General features: G+C 35.8%; 1 protein-coding gene across 3 annotated transcripts; it reads left to right on the forward strand.

Moving 5' to 3' along the window:
• Positions 1 to 10745: 10745 nt before the first annotated feature.
• Positions 10746 to 16398, forward strand: LOC142528892 (protein IMPAIRED IN BABA-INDUCED STERILITY 1-like). 3 transcript variants are annotated; one of them, XM_075634159.1, is made up of 10 exons: positions 10746 to 11765; positions 12386 to 12670; positions 12816 to 13133; positions 13432 to 13659; positions 13888 to 13985; positions 14065 to 14158; positions 14526 to 14769; positions 14845 to 15056; positions 15508 to 15643; positions 15914 to 16398. In XM_075634159.1, the coding sequence occupies exons 1-10, from the start codon at positions 11400 to 11402 to the stop codon at positions 15946 to 15948; spliced, it is 2016 nt and encodes a 671-aa protein (XP_075490274.1). In that variant the 5' UTR covers positions 10746 to 11399; the 3' UTR covers positions 15949 to 16398. The 3 variants fall into 3 exon arrangements, with proteins under 3 accessions (XP_075490274.1, XP_075490272.1, XP_075490273.1); XM_075634157.1 differs by having other exon boundaries at positions 10747 to 11765; positions 14526 to 15056; positions 15914 to 16397; XM_075634158.1 differs by having other exon boundaries at positions 10749 to 11765; positions 14526 to 15056; positions 15511 to 15643; positions 15914 to 16396.
• The last annotated feature ends 968 nt before the right edge of the window (positions 16399 to 17366 follow it).

Below are 17366 nucleotides of genomic sequence, written 5' to 3' on the forward strand. Positions count from 1 at the left end.
TGATATAAAACATGTGTATATAGTATTAATATATCATGTATTATTAAAAGTTAATAAATACGTTATATATTAGTTACATGAGAGTTTAAATATAATTAAATTATTAGAGTCCTTGTGGGAAAGAGACTCTAATTAGATTAGGAGTCTCACTCTATATATACACAACTAGGACTCATAATACATATCATATATTTTGCACACAAAAACACCACAAATCCTCTCCTCAATCGAAGAAAGTGTTCCGCCACCACAAGGAAATTGATGAAGAAACTTTGGCCCACAAAGCAAATTAGATTTTCATGATTGTTCGTTAAAAATCAATAATTAGTTGTTAATGATTGATGGAGAATCAATTAGCACAAATCCATGATTGTAAATCATGGAATTCTCGGCCAACAAAAGGTTTTGGGGAAAATTAATTTCCGCCATCAAGCTTTCTTCCGCCACTGCGCAATCATCGCCGCACCGTCTCCGGATTTTGGAAATTCAGAGAATACAGTCTCAATGCACAAATCGTTTACGATTTCTAGTGCAATCCAAGCGAGGAACATTGCTTTCGATCGTGGACCTAATTAGGCAATCAAATCTGAAGAGCAGTTCACATAGATTTACAAGAAGAGCTATATCTGCCTAAACACTGGAATATTTTGGAGTCCAACATTAAGAACACGAATGTATAATTATTTAAACACCCTATGAATGCTTTAAACACACGACGTCCAAGAAAAAAAATTTAAACTTCCGCTGTATCTTGGGTGCGAAAACATGATGCCCCAACAATTTAGGCCTGGTATGGTTCAGGAAGAAAGGCCGATCGATTTTAGGGCTCATGGGGCTAGGGCTTGCGTTTTTAAAGAAACAAAGACAGGGCCGCGTAGGGGGCTGTCCAAGCAAGTGGCTGGGCTATTTTATTAAATGTATTTTCAATGTTCATGAAAAGTTATTTTATTAAAAGTATTTTCACCGTTGCATGTGAATGTATATGTATTACTTGCTATCATGGTTAAATTTAGCTGAGCCATTAGACTCACCAGGTGTGATCGATGTAAGTGAGTATGATTTTTATGATGTTGGACGACTTGATGGTTGAACCAACTGGACTGATAGCGCACATAAACCGAGAACCTTTGTTATTTTTTTCGCATTAGTATGATTTTAAAGATTTTGATGATTTTTATGACTTTAATGCTTATGAGGGGTTTTGAGAGGATTTAAGATGCTTATTCTTTATTTTGAAAAAAATTAGTTTAATGTTTGGTTGTCATCTTACGATTTTATGGTATGATCTATGTTTTGGATTTTTAAATTATAGGTTGGTTGATTTATTTTAAATTATATAAAAATATATATATATGTATGTATAGTATGGTTCGGCCGAAGCAATCATAGAAAGAAAATTTTTTTATTATATTTTAAAGTAAAATAAATAGTGGATGTTTCAGTTTTGGACTTTGATCCATATTTAGCTCATATGGATCAATTAGATATAAGTTATCGATCATCATTTATTATTTACAATGCATATGTGTGTTATTATTAATATAATAACAAGAATTGTATGAATCCGGCAAACACAAACAAACATGACACGAGATTTAAAATTAATGACGAGACAAATTTTCAAAATTTAAATCCTTCATTTTGAGTAAGATTCAAAATTTATATCAAGCCCATAAAAGAAAAATTAAAAAGAGCTTAAATTTTTCCTATATTCCATCAACGGTAGTTGCATGATGAACGTTACACGCGGCTAATGCCTGGCCCATATTATTGGAAAGGTCTGAACTACGGAAAGTTGTGACTTCCACTGACTTACTTGATGTGAACTATGTGAAACTCTCATGATTTCGGCTCATATTATCATGGATCATGGTAACCGTCCACTAAGGTTCAACATTGATGGATCGGGATCGACATGTGAAGAGAAATGACATCATATTATTGGACTCTCATCAAATGTGAAGCAAAATATGTGAAGATTGCAAATGATTACAATTAGGCTCTACCTTTTGGAAATTATGATTGACTGATCATATTTGATACCATAATTTAGCAATTGAGCCTTACGTACTCATTAAGGAAATTAGATTTCCCGTTTTCATTATAGAGTGATGGAAATGTCAAAATAGTGAGAGAAAATTCATAAAAACAAATAACCATATTTATGTCTTATAAAATATTTTAAAATAGTTAAAAACGTTTATTATGTTTTCATTTCAATATATTTACGATATTGTGCACGGAGCGCTAAGTGTTAACACGAGATGACCAATTCTACTTCATTATCTTTACTGATGACTTCTCAAGGTATAGATATATGTATTTAAGGAAAATGAGATTCTCTCACGGTGGACCTCATCTACCACACTCCAGTTGAATGGTGTATCAAAACGACGTAATCATACATTGATGGACATAGTTCGATCTATGATGAGATTCCGTGAATTGCCACCATCTTTTTGGGGAATTGTGCTTAAAACTGTGATAATGTTGTTGAACCAAGTTCATACAAAGTGTGTTGATAAAGCTCCATATGAGATATAAATGAGAAACCCTCTCAAATATTTTTTTCTTAAAAATACGAGGATGTATTGCTTATGTAAAGCAGATAGTGAAAGAAATTGGATAGCATAACCAATTTGTACTACTTTGTCAGATATCCAAAGAATTCTTTTGGGTATTATTTTTATTATCCCAATGAAACAAATGTTTTTGTTTCAAAGAATGTCAACTTTTTGTAGAAAGAGTTTATATTAGATATAAAAGGTTGGATGATAGAACTCGAGGAGATACGAGAAATAATCACTCTTGAAATAATAGAACCCAGACCCCAACAATCAATTGAATATATACAAGCTCCAAGGAGATCCGAAAGTATCTCAAGACTACATGATAGGACGAGTCCGCTTCTTGAAGAAGGCCAAGATAAGTTCATTCCTTGATTTGATTCAAGAAACTCAAAGAAGCATTATCAGTTATCGATTCATCCAAATGGCTTGAAGGCATGCAGTCCGAGATGGACTTCATATATTCCAATTAAGTATGGTCCTTAGTAGATCCAACTGAGAGAATTGTTTTTGTAGAAATAAAATGGATTTACAAAATGAAACTTGAGGCGTGTGGGAAGGTAATGACCTTCAAAGCAAGATTGGTAGCAAAATTGTATACTTAAAGGCAATGTATTGACTATGAAAAAACTTTTTATCCAGTCGCAATAATCAAGTCTATTAGGATACTACCATTCATAACATCATGGTATGAATATGAAATGTGGTATAGAGATATGAAAAAATAATTCTTTAATGGTGGCATTCAAGAAAAGATTTATATGTCTCAACCTGAAAGATTCACATCAGTAGGAAGTGAGCATAAAGTATGCAAATTTTATATATCTATCTATGGACTCAAACAACCATTGAGAAGTTGGAACCTCATATTTGACAATACTATCAAAGAGTTTGGCTTTGTTAAAAACCACGAGGAATCTTGTGTATACAAGAAGGTTAGTGGGAGTCCAGTGACAATCCTAGTATTTTTTGTTGATAACATACTACTCATTGAGAATGATGTAAGAATGTTGCAATCAACTAAAGTGTGGTTAGCTCGTAAATTCTCCATGAAAGATATTAGTGAAACATCCTATGTATTAGGGATACATTTCTATATGGATAGATCAAAGGGGATGCCAGAGCTTACTCAGTCCAATTATATAGATATCATACTGAGAACATTCTTTGTGGAGGAGTCCAAGAGAGGATATTTCTCAACGTATCATGGTGTGACTATATCTAAGTCTATGTGCCTTAAGACTGATAAGGAGATGGAAACCATGGCTCGCATTTTATATGTATATGTCATTGATAGTATTATGTATTGTATGATTTAAACTCGGCTTGATATTGCCTTTTGCACCGAGAGTTGTAAGAAAATATCAGTTGAATTCCGGTCCATTGCATTGGAAAGCCGTGAAAGATATTCTTAAGTACTTTAAAAAAACAAATAATTTGTTCATGATTTACGGGAGTGGAGAATTAAAATTGGAAGACTATACTGATTATAGCTTTCAATTGGATGTGGATGATTTGAAATCAACATTTGATTTGTATTCAAGCTCAACTGTGGTACTTTATCTTGGAAAATTTTCAAACAAGACAACACAACGGATTCAACCATTGAGGCCTAATATTAGCCGCATCAGCTGCATCAAAGGAGGCTGTTTGGATGATGAATTTTGTCAAGAGTTGAGTGTCATTTCTCAAGCAGTTGATCCAGTCCAGGTATATCGTGACAATGATATATGTCGTTTTTATGTGTTTTATTGCATTAATTTTGTATATGTTTGCATTGTGTGTGTGTGCATTTCATCCACATTTTGTTTTTAGAAAAATCATATGCATATAATCGTGGCTCACTTGTATTTGATGAATTTGCAGGCGAAATGTTCGGGAAACTGAAAAGAGGGGGGGAGTATAAAAGCTAGAACAAAAGGATGAAAATTTGGCAGAAAGGTTGGCGCTCGGGCGATAGGATCTTACCGCTCGAGCGCGAGGAACGCTTTCCTACCATGGAGACAGAAAGGTTGGCGCTTGAGCGGCATAATTTTACCGCTAGGGCGCGATTTGTGTTCTTTGAGAGAAGAGAGACAGAAGGGTTGGTGCTCAGGCGGTAAAATCTTACCGCTCGAGCGGGGTTCATATTTGAAAAATTTTGTGCGCGTGATTTCTTTCCATCCAGGTGAGGCTTACCAAGTTAGACTGGAAAAGGGCATATGGGCGAGATTAGGGCAAGGAAAAAAGGACTTTTCAGCAGCCATTGAAGCTTGGAGGAGAGAAAAGGCTTGGAGTTGAAGAATTTCAAAATTTCCAGTGACCGTTCTTCGCGTTTTTGCCAAGTCTAGTATTTCTAATTTAAAACTTCTAGTTTAAAAATTGTTTTGCATATTTTTATCATGAATTTTAGGAGCTAAATTTTCATATTTGTTGGGATTTTATGGGTTCCTACCCCGAAACCGTGTTTACTTAATTTAACTCTCGACTTTTGATTTATTATTGATTATGCTATTGTTTTTCATTGCATTATTAAAGAGTAACTAACTTTAATAATAATCTCATATTGCGAGTGAGTTCGAGAGAATAGCTTGCGATAAATAGCATAGTCTGTGGATTTACAATTTTCATAGCGATATGAAATCGGATACACATTGATAGTCATAGTTCAATAGGTCGAAAGCTGAGGGATTTCATAGAGCGACATGCAATTAATCTTTGATAAATAATTAAAGAGATTTAATTACTTCACCGTGTTGAATTAGTTTGACATAGCTCTAGATGACGTGTTCAATTGGTTAGGAAATCCTATCAAAAACGTGGACCATTGTCGAATCGAATTAATTAAATTAATGAGGGGTAGGTGAACTGAGATTCTCAACAAATTCATTTCATCATCGAATCCTCGAAGAATTTAGTAATTGTTTATTTAGTCATTCTAGTGGTCAGTAATCATTCAAATCATCGTTGCTAAAAGTTTAATAGTTGGAAATAATAATTGTGAAATACAGTCTCTGGAGGAACGATACTCGTACTCGTGTACACTATATTATTACTTGATATCGTGCACTTGAGATTATATCGATATGGAATTTCATTGACTTTTTACCGAAGAATTTCACAGTGCAAGTTTTGCTCGATCAAGTTTTTGGCGCCGTTGTCGGGGACTGTTAATCCACGATTTTATTCTCATTTAATTACTTTAGCATTCTTTATTTTATTTTATTTAAATTAAAATCGTAAATTTCTTTGCAGATATCCCTTTCGGTGCATGCCAAAGTCTCTAGATTCTAAACTTGAGATATTCAATCTCGAGATTGAAAGAACCCTCCGCAGACGAAGATGACAACAGAGGTTTAAAGACATGATGAATAGGAACGAACGTGAGGAAGAGCATCATGAAGACCTATGAGTCGAGGAGCCAAGACACATACCCGTGCTGGAGTACGCACAACTTTCGCTTGATAGAGCACGTCCAAGCATAGTGAAACCAACCATCAGGGCGAACCAGTTTGAGATCAAACCAACCATTATTCACATGATTCAGAATATGGTCCAGTTTGGGGGAACTATGCTAGATGACCCAAACACTCACGTCGCAGACTTTCTGGAAATTTGCGATACTTTTAAATCTAATGGAGTTTCTGATGATGTCGTTAGATTGCATTTGTTTCCTTTCTCTTTACGTGAAAAAGATAAAGCTTGGTTGAATTGTTTTCCTATAGATTCAATCACGACTTGGGAAGATATGATCAAGGCATTCCTCATGAAATATTTTCCTCCATCGAAGACCATGAAGTTGCGAGCGGACATAACCACCTTCTTTCAATTTGAGCAGGAATCACTCTACGAGGCCTGGGAGCGCTACAAAGATTTACTACGAAGATGAACACATCATGTGCTGCCTCTTGGGTTAGTTGTCCAAACTTTTTATTATGGTCTAATATCTTCTAATCATACCATGATATATGCTGCGGCCTGTGGGAATCTTTTGAGAAAAATTGATGAAGAAGGATATGAGTTGTTGGAGAAACAATCAGAGGAGAAGTGCAGGAGTTCACCAGGTAACTGTTTTTTCGGCTGTCACTACACAATTAGAAGCACTGAATGACGAGGGGAACATTTTGCTAAGGATTGTCAAGACATTAATCATTTCTACGTGCAAGACGAGGCACCAGTGAATCATGTGGGGACTCAAAATCTCTTCTAGGAATGATCCATAATCGAACACATATAATTCTGGATGGAGGCAACATCCCAACTTCTCATGGGGTGGTCATAATAGCCAGAGTCGGCCACATGGAGGACAACAGTATGGAAATAAACCGATTTATAGATCTGAGCCAAGAGAAGAAAAGTCTAATTTGGAGCAGATGATGTCTAAATTTATCTTATCCATTGAAATTAGACAACAGAACCAGGATGCATCGATAAAAGTTTTGGAGAATCAGATAGGGCAGTTGGCTAAGATGATCGCCAGTAGAGAGCCGGGCACCTTGCCAAGCAATATTGAAACTAATATGAAAGAACAAGTAGAGGCTATAACATTAATGAATGAAAAAGTACTTGAACAAGAGGGGAAGGAAAAAGGGGAGCAAAGAGAGGAAGAGGCTGACACGTCCACATGTAAGTCTTCTAACTCTACATCGGCACCAACTACACAATCTAGAATTGTTATTCCTCCAACTTTTCCTGCAGCACTGAAAAAGCTAAAATTGATTCGCAATTCCATAAGTTCCTTGAAGTATTTAAGCAATTGTACATTAATATTCCTTTTTCTGATTCCTTGATACAAATGCCTAGTTATGCTAAATTTTTGAAGGACATATTAACAACTAAGAAGAAGTTGGAGGACCATATGAATGTAAATTTAACTGAAAACTGCTCTGGATTGGTACAAAACTCTCACCAAAACTCAAAGATCCAGGGAGTTTTTTCTATTCCTTGCATGATTGGTGACGTTGTTTTTCATAAAGTTTTATGTGATTTTGATGCGAGTGTTAAACTTATGCCTTTTTCTGTATTTAGGAAGCTGGGATTGGGAGAGCCTAAACCAACAATGATGTCTTTGCAGCTAACAGACAGATCTGTCAAGTATCCACGATGAGTAATAGAGGATGTATTGGTGAAAGTGGACAACTTTATATTTCCTACAGATTTTGTAGTGCTTGATATGGAGGAGGATATGAAGATGCCTTTAATTCTAGGGAGACCGTTCCTTGCAACTGGTAAAGCTCTGATTGATGTACAAGAAGGGAATTTGAGTTTGAGAGTGGGAGAGGTGGAAATCACTTTCGATGTCTTTAACGCTCTTAAGAACACATTGCACACTAATGATTGTTTTCGAGTTGATTCTTTGGATTCACTTGAGTGTAATTTTGTGCAGGATGCTATGAAGGATCCATTGGAAGCCGCTCTCAACACTGAATTGAAGGAGGATGAATAGGATGAAGAAAAATCTGAAATAATAGTATACTTTAATGCCAACCATCCATGGAAGAAGCCAGTAAGGATGTAATTAGAGGATTTGGGGGATCGAAGAGACTTGACCCCTCAGAAGTAAAGCATTGAGGAACCATCGACACTTGAGCTCAAACCACTGCCACCACACCTAAAGTACATGTACTTAGGTGAGAATAACAAATTACCTGTCATTATTTCTGTTGTTTTGACATATTCAATGGAGGACAAACTGCTGAAGATCCTTAAAGAGCACAAGAGGGCGTTTGCCTGGAAGGTGACAGACATCAAGGGAATAAATCCATCAATATGCATGCACAAAATCCTAATAGAAGAGAAGTATTAGCCCCTCGTGCAACCTCATAGGAGACTCAACCAAAAAATGCAAGAGGCAGTGAATGCTGAGACCATCAAACTTCTTGATGCACGTATTATTTATCCTATTTTTGATAGTGCGTAGGTAAGTCATGTTCAATGTGTACCTAAGAAAGGTGAGATTACTGTGATTCTAATGAGAAAAATGAACTTACTCCCACTAGGACTGTTACGGGGTGGAGAGTGTGCATTGATTATAGAAAGTTGAATGATGCCACTCGTAAAGATCATTTTCCCTTTCCCTTTATTGATAAGATGTTAGAAAGACTAGCATGACATGAATTTTACTCTATCCTAGATGGGTATTCGGGGTACAATCAGATCACTATTGTACCTGAAGACCAAGAGAAAACCACCTTCATTAGTTCTTATGGCACTTTTTCTTTCAGACGTATGTCCTTTGGTCTTTGTAATGCCCCTGCCACTTTTCAACGATGCATGACTGCTATATTTCATGATATGATTGAAACTTTTAATTTCTTGAGATATGCAAGTAAGACTGTTGTGTAATGCCTCTGCCAATTTTCAACTATGCAAGTAAGATTTTAGATGAACCGCAATTGAATTACGCAACAACTGAGGAAGAATTACTTGCATGGTATTTGTTCTTGACAAGTTTCATTCATACATTGTTTTGTCAAAAGTCATTGTTTTTAGTTATCACTCTGCACTCAAGTACTTGATTGCTAAGAAAGATGCCAAACCACGATTGCTTAGGTGGATTTTATTTTCTTCAAGAGTTTGACCTTGAAATAAAAGATAAAAAGAGTGTAGAGAAAGTGATAGCTGATCATCTTTTTAGGCTTGAGCATATTAGCAAAGTATGTGCAAATGACGAGATACATGATTGATTTCATGATGAACAGTTGTTAGTGATGAAAAATTGTCCATGGTATGCAGATTTCGCTAATTTTCTCGTTAAAAGCTCACACCCCAAATTCAACATTTCACCAAAGAAAGAAATTTTTTCAGACGTGAAATATTATTTTTTGTAGGAATCATTCTTGTTCAAAATTTGTGCAGGTGTAAGGAGATCGAAATTTCAATTTTTCATTATGTGAACGATATTTGTGCCCTCGATACATCAGCGCTGTCTGATTATCGATCGGAGTTATAATGAGTACACAATTAATTTAGTAAATTTAGAATATAATAATTAAATAGTAAATTAGTAGTAGTTACAACTAAGTGCAAAATTCTCATAGAACATTCTGGAAGAGTCTAGAACATATTAATTAATAACTAATTGAGTAGTTAAGTAAAAATTATTTAATTTAAAGTATAAATAAATATATGTGCATATATATGCGTGTATATGAATATGTGCATATCTTTATATATTGTATTATCAACTTTTAATAATAATTTAATTATGCAAGATATTTTCAAGAGTGAAAAATACATACAAATTTTGATAATAATTTAATTATGCATGATATTTTCAAGAGTGAAAAATACATACATGAGAGTTTTTAAATAATGAAAAACAGTATCATGATAAAAAGAAAGTCAAATTAGATCCGTAAAAGACTTTTAATATGACACACATAACTTTTACACACAAGTTTTTGTCCACTAAAATTTTCTCACTCTCTCCTTGCACAAGAAAAAGGCAACCTGTCTCTTGGAAACACACAACCGCTCTTCCATAGCACCGCGGCGACGTATTTTGAAATTTCGGCGATCAATTTTCAACGCAAATTTTGTTTAGATATTTAGTGTGAACTATACAAGAAATTCAGTTTCTGATCGTGTACCTGATTAGACGATGAAAGAAGGAGAAAGAACCATTCGTGTGGATTTATAAGAAGAGCTATATCCGCTTAAAATCCAGAATAGTTGGAGCTGTCGTTATATACACAAAAGTAAACTATTCTAAAATAGTATATCAACTATTTGAATCATACGACACCCAAAGAACGTTTTGAACGTCAAAATAAATTTTTTAAACTCCCGCTGTTATTTGAGTACGAAAAAACGAAACGATAAACTGTCAAAACATATTATATTTGATATACCATTCGTCACATCAAATAGACGAATTAAGTTGACAATATTTTAATCCGTTAAAAAATGGGCCGATTCTCCCGACCAAAGACTCGTCTAGACAATGCTAGGCACAAAATTTCAAATTTTGAATGAGATTTGACACACCTTCTCGCGATAAGAAAAACAAACATCTTAACTCCATGGTCAATGTGTATTTAATTATAATTATGTGACTTATAAAAAAAATGATTGTTTATGTACATTTAAAACAAAAATATATTTTATAAACAAACGATGCAAATCATATTACACTACTAATCAACGCCTACCCAACCAACATGTTCTTCACCAAGAAATCAAAATCCACATTTACTAGCTTTCACACGCGCTTCAATATTTGAACAGCCCCTCCCAGTTCTCATTCTCTGTAGTACAAAATGTCTCAGGGACCAAAGAAATACAGGAAATAGGAAGCCCGGAATGGAACGAAGAATTTGAATTGCAAAGTCCACAAGTGGACAAATGCTGGCTAAAGTCAATATAGTCATGTAGTTGTCAATTAGTCTGCCACTTTCTTTTCATACTGTGTAGATTCGCGCTGCTTTTGTCTAGAGAAAGATAGATACACAATACAATATAATACACAGACAAAGATTACAACAGCAGTCTACGGGAAAAGAAAAGGGTCTACTTTAGGCCTATCATTCCGTTGATTCCGCTCATATTCTTGCTTGGATTGTGAACCCCATTTTGGTAAAACGCTTCCGCAATTGCCGCATATAAACAGGTTTGGGCTAGAGAGAGGAAGTGGGTCGTGTAAAGATTTTCTTTTTTTGTTTTGTTCTTGACTGTTGTGTATAAAAGCCTAATTTTCAATGGCATTGAGAACTAGCATTGATTTCTCGAAGCCGAGCTTGACTCAGGTCAAGATTTAGCATGTTTTGATCTGGGTGGGCGTTAGTTTTCCATTTTTGTCGCTATGGTGGAGTAGGTGGTGGTGTGTTGGTGACGCGTGGTTTGCACGTGCTAATGGGTTGCGTGACGTCGAAACAGACGGTTTCCGTTACTCCTGCTGTATTGGATCAATCGGGGGGACTCTATGGGGGGTCGGGCCGTAGCCGGGTGGGGAGCAGCGGCGGCGGAGGGGGTTTGGTGGCAGAGCTGGAGATGAACTTGAAGAAGGTAAAGAAAAGAGGAGCAGGTGAGTCGGGAAGCGAGTTGAGTGAGTCTGGTCGGACGAGTGAATCCGTGAGTTTTCGGCTTGGGAATCTGCATAAGTATGTGGAGGGAGAGCAGGTGGCGGCAGGATGGCCGGCTTGGCTCAGTGCGGTGGCGGGTGAAGCCATTCAGGGTTGGGTTCCACTCAAATCTGATTCTTACGAGAAACTTGAAAAGGTTTGTTTTGATTCTGAGTCGGATTACATGTTTTAGTGTAAGATAAAGTGGAAGTGAGGGTTTAACGGAGCTATGATTTATGATAAGTGGTGGAGAGATTACTTCTATGTTCTTTTTTGTCTCCTGTACCAAACGTTTGAGCAAAATTTTGGTTCCTAATCCTGTGAGAACTTGTGGTTTGTGATCAATAAAATGATTTTGCAATGTAGAAGCCCTTAGATTTTATAATGCCTTTAATCATGTCCTTGCATTTTGAAGGATTGAATAGATCAGGAAGCAATGTTGAACTTTTGGTTGGCATGAAGAAATTATGAACTCTATTTTTTCTTCAAAAGCTCGAATTTATGGGAACAAAGCTACTAACTTGTAAAATCAAGATTTTTTCCCTTTATGCTGAAAGTTTAACTTCTATGTGATTCTTTCTGGAACCAAATTTTAGGTGCTATATCCTCTCATGATGTTGCCACTGTGATAGGCAATAATAGTTATTGTTTTCGAACAGCATCTTACCTGCAATCTGTATTCTGTAAGATAAAAATCCATTCACATAGTTCAGCCACATTCTTTTTTATTGTTAGCCCTTCAACTAATGCAAAATCTCAACTTTCTTTTCTTAACAGATTGGTCAGGGTACATACAGCACTGTTTTTCGAGCACGTGAATTAGAAACAGGGAAGATAGTTGCCTTAAAGAAGGTGCGGTTTGACAATTTTGAGCCCGATAGTGTTCGGTTCATGGCCCGAGAAATAACAATTCTTCGTCGGCTTAACCATCCAAACATTATAAAGTTGAAAGGGCTAATCACATCTTGTTCTTCATGTAACATTTATCTTGTGTTCGAGTATATGGAACATGATATTTCTGGATTGTTATCTTGCCCAGACATAGCATTCACCGAAGCACAGGTTCTGATTATTCTGTACTAGATATGTATTGTGTTGAGTTTCCTCACCGCCCTTCTAGATCTTCTCTTTAAACATAAGCTATGAAAAAATGACATTAATCAGTAATATATGCCTACATTGAACATTATCCTGTCATATTTTGTAGGTTAAATGCTACATGAAGCAGTTGTTATTAGGACTTGAGCATTGCCATTCTCAGGGTGTAATGCATCGAGACATAAAAGGTGCAAATCTTTTGGTAGATAACAATGGAATCCTGAAGGTGGGTGATTTTGGATTGGCAAATTACTGCAGTTATGGGCAGAGGCAACCTCTAACTAGTCGAGTAGTCACATTGTGGTACCGCCCTCCTGAACTTTTGTTGGGCTCTACTGAATACGGGACTTCTGTGGATCTTTGGAGTGTTGGCTGCTTATTCGCTGAACTTCTCATCCGGAAGCCTATCCTTCAAGGGAGGACTGAGGTAATCAACAGAGCCATAGTTTTCTTGTTCCATAACTTTGTGATTGAGCAATATTTGTATGACAGACACGGATTAAAGAAAATATTTATATGACAGACAAAAACAATATCTACCATTTGTTAAAACTTATATTTTGATTAAAATTAAATTTGAGGTATCAAATGGGTATTAGGGTGAGTCTGTTGACTGATTCTTAATGAGAGTAGAATTGAGCCGATGCTCCTAGCTAAGTTTGCAGCATGGATGTATGCTCAACCATGTGGCATAATTATGAAATTTTATGTGTCTTCCTCAACAGGTTGAGCAGTTGCACAAAATTTTCAAACTTTGTGGATCCCCACCTGAAGATTACTGGAAAAAATCAAAACTTCCTCATGCAACGTTATTTAAACCACAGCATCCTTACAATACCTCTCTTTGGCAAACCTTCAAAGATCTACCTGAAGGTGCAGTGACTCTCATAGAAACTCTCTTGTCTGTGGAACCGCACAAGCGGGGAACGGCTGCTTCAGCCCTCACGTCCGAGGTATTCTTGTTGGACCTGGATAGCCACAGACAAATTTCTGGATTTCAATACACTGCTGTTTTTAATACTTCACGTTTCTCTGATATGAGAACCGATAGAGTTTCACCGAACAAAAGAAAAAAAAGAAGAGAAACTGATAGGACATTTGCTTTCTCAAGTTGTGCTTGGGTTTAGTTTCATGTCAAGTAGAATGATTCTAATTCTTTGTTTGTTATTCACAATGATTAGTATTTCAAGACAAAGCCATATGCTTGTGACCCGTCAAACTTACCCAAGTATCCTCCCAGTAAAGAGATTGACATTAAAATTCGTGAAGAGGCCAGCCGGTAATTTCTTATTTCCATTTGGATTGAAAATGATTGTTCCTTAAAGTCGAACCATAAAAGGTTTGCTCCTTGTTTTCAGGAAAAGGTCTGATGTGCGATCTCGTGGTGGACCTGAAACAACCAGGAAGCCAACTAGAAGACCCAATGGAATGAGCAAACTTGCACCGGAAGAGGTCACTCCCCCCCCCCCCCCTCTTTGCACTTCTACAAATATCTATAATACACAGGTTTAAATAGAAGTGTAAGTCGAGATATGGAACGTGGATACTTGTAGTCAAATATCGTTTGACTGTACCAAGTACCATAAGAGCTACTTTAAAGTTTTAGATAGTTATTAATCACATAATATCATATTTATTTTATATAATTATATAGGTGTATGTGCATGTGTACACAACACATCCGTATCCTTCTTGTCGTATTCTCATCTTTGATAATTATCAGATCTGTATCACGCTGTGTCCTCGTATCAGTATCCGTGCAATAGAGGCTTATAGACACAAATTTTTATGATCCTTTAAATTTCATTGTCATGTACAGAATCTGCCTCCTCAAAAGCATGAAGAATTGAAGTTGAATGGAAATGGCGTAAACAATGACAAAGGAAATAGATTCTTAGTTTGGGAGCCACCTAAGCCATCAATTATGTGGACCAAAGAAACGTCCCATGTAAAAAATGCATCACAAGGCGATGATACTTGTCCTGGCCCTTTACAAGTTTCGGGATCTAGTGGTTTTGCCTGGGCAAAAGGGAGAATGAACGATTCATCATTAAGATCACGAAGTAGGTCTAGCTCTAGAAGTCTATTTCTTGAATCTTCTGGTGCCTTGCATTTGAAGAATAGCTTTGATTTGATAGGGGAGAACAATTCTGAAGTAGTGAATGGTGATCGGAAATTTCCTGATACAAAACATCATGACCCATGTGAAACCATCAAGCGCTCAATGTTTAAACAATGGAACCATTTAGAACGTCCAGACTCGTTCGATACCTCGGACGAGTACCACTCTCAGGAATTGACCAAAGCACTTTATAATAAGGAGGAGGGTGCTGCCAGAAGACTCAATTCGGTAACTCTAAAATTTCTGTCTATTATACATTATATGTATATTATCAGTTATCACCATCATCAGTTTTTCTCTTCAAAATGTGATTCTTCCCGCTCTTATGAAGTACAATCATTATGAAGATTAAATAATACATGCTAATAATTCTATCTTTCAATGACCAAAAGAGTTCAGTATAATACAGCAGAACATTTTCTTTGATTCTGTATTTAGTTAGAAAAAGACTCCAAGTCATGCCCGATTAAACTTCTGGATTGTTAAGGTCGATTTTCTGTCTGAAGTATTTTTGTTTGGTTGCGACATTACGGACTTCAGAAAATTCAATCTTGTTATCCGGAAAAAGAGTCGAATCTTGTGTGTAGTCAGAAACATACTGTCTTTTAGGTTTGCCATTTCCTCTTTTATAAATCTCTTCCATTCTATCTGCTCTAGCTAATATGAATGGGACTTGAAGCAGGTGCATCAAGAACAGTGGGAGAAGGTTGAATTTTCAGGACCCTTGCTATCTCAATCGCAAAGAATCGATGAACTCTTGGAAAAGCACGAACGCCAAATCCGCCAGGCAGTTCGAAGATCATGGTTCCAGAGAGGTAGGATATTTGTCTTCGAAGTGAATTAGACTCCAAAATCGTTAAGTTTCTATAACACATAAGACCCCAATAGAACTCCAAAACCTATATTTCTTGTGTTTGGTGCACCCTCTTGAAAAATATACCGATCCTATTTCAATACTCACATCACAGACTACCTTTTTTCTTCCACTGCTTTATTACAATATTCACATATCCTATCTCAATAATGTTTGGAATGAATGTACTCGTTAAGAGTTTTAGTAACAAATTCTTGTTTCCTGAATGCAGTCAAGAGAAATGGAAAGCAACTGCCTGTATACTAGTTTATAGCTGCTGATGGAAACAAATAGCCATCCATTCATGATAACGAAACCCGGCTGATTGATCGCTGTGACATGAAAAGCTTCTTCTTGTAGAAGGATTGAGTTGTGTGTTGACTAGCAAGCATGACCGGCGAGGCTTTTGGAACTGTAGTCGAATTCGTTTTCTCCGCTACAACAGTGCTGCGAAAAAAAAAACCCAACCAAAATGGATCCCTCCTATCGGAGCTTATTCATCAACCAAGATCTAGGAAGGGATTATGTTTGTTCATTCTATTCTTTTTGATACATACATATTCGAACATTTTAATATAGCATTCTATCTAAATAGCCTCTTTTTTTTCATTTGTTTAAAAAAAGCCTTTTTCAACTCTTCCATCAGATTTCTCAGCTAGATTCTTATGCATTTCCCCCATACCAATGTGTACTAGTGCGAAGAAATTCAGTCTTCTGGTTTATCTTAAATAATGCATCCATTGATTTGTTTAGAATTCTTTTAAATTTTTAACTATATATATATATTTTTTATTGTAGCAGATTTTAAATTCATCTTGAAATTAAATCTATTTTGAAACTACTTCAGAATGAAGTAATTTCAAATCTTTTTTTTTTCCCAAATATTTAACTAAAATTCAAATCTTCATATCCAAAATGCAAAAACTCGACTTCTTTATGTTTTCTTAATCGGTACATGCGAAAAATACATGAGATTGAAATGTTGGTTTGCCATTATTAAAAAATAATTAATATAATCTCAGCAATTTCAAACGTTTCCAAAAAAAATGATTGATAATAATTAAAAGACAATATTTAACTAAACAAATGTAATCTAACTCATTGTCATTATATTCTCGTAAGTTTGTATTAAAATATTATATATATATATATATATATATATATATATATATATATATATATCAGCCAAAATACATTTGCATGAAAGATTATATACTACAAAAATTGTTCATTTATTTAAAAATGTGAGATTTAAGTAATTAGTCACATCAAATGTACATTTTTACGTACCTATAATAAAATATTAATATCTATTGTCGCAAGATTTGTAATGCATCAATGGAAAACCCCACCCAATTAGTCTACTAATCGTACAAATAATTATCCTCGCCGCGGGAGCAACCAAGGCTCATCTTTGGGCTGTTATAAATATTATTCGAGCTTGATTCAATTTAAATATTGTCTATTCGAGTTTGATTGAGTAATTCATTTAAAGCTCAAGCTCGACTTATATATATTCAATAACTTGAGCTCGAGCTTGAAAGTTTGAGTTCTAGCATATACTTGGGTTCGAGCTCGAGTTTAGATATTGATGATACCCCCGGGAAGAGCTTGAATCCCGGGACATGGGTGAATGCCAGGGTCATGGGCGAATTCTCGGGTCATCCATGACCCGGGATACTGAA

Source organism: Primulina tabacum, chromosome 16 (assembly GCF_025594145.1).
Source record: "Primulina tabacum isolate GXHZ01 chromosome 16, ASM2559414v2, whole genome shotgun sequence".
NCBI lineage: Eukaryota > Viridiplantae > Streptophyta > Magnoliopsida > Lamiales > Gesneriaceae > Primulina > Primulina tabacum.

Excerpts from the sequence above, each read along its gene's own strand:
- LOC142528892 (XM_075634157.1), top strand. The coding sequence starts at position 11,400 with ATGGGTTGCGTGACGTCGAAACAGACGGTTTCCGTTACTCCTGCTGTA. Across the intron at positions 13,986-14,064 it reads ATTCGTGAAGAGGCCAGCCG|GAAAAGGTCTGATGTGCGAT; the intron begins GTAATTTCTTAT and ends CCTTGTTTTCAG. Across the intron at positions 14,159-14,525 it reads GCAAACTTGCACCGGAAGAG|AATCTGCCTCCTCAAAAGCA; the intron begins GTCACTCCCCCC and ends TGTCATGTACAG.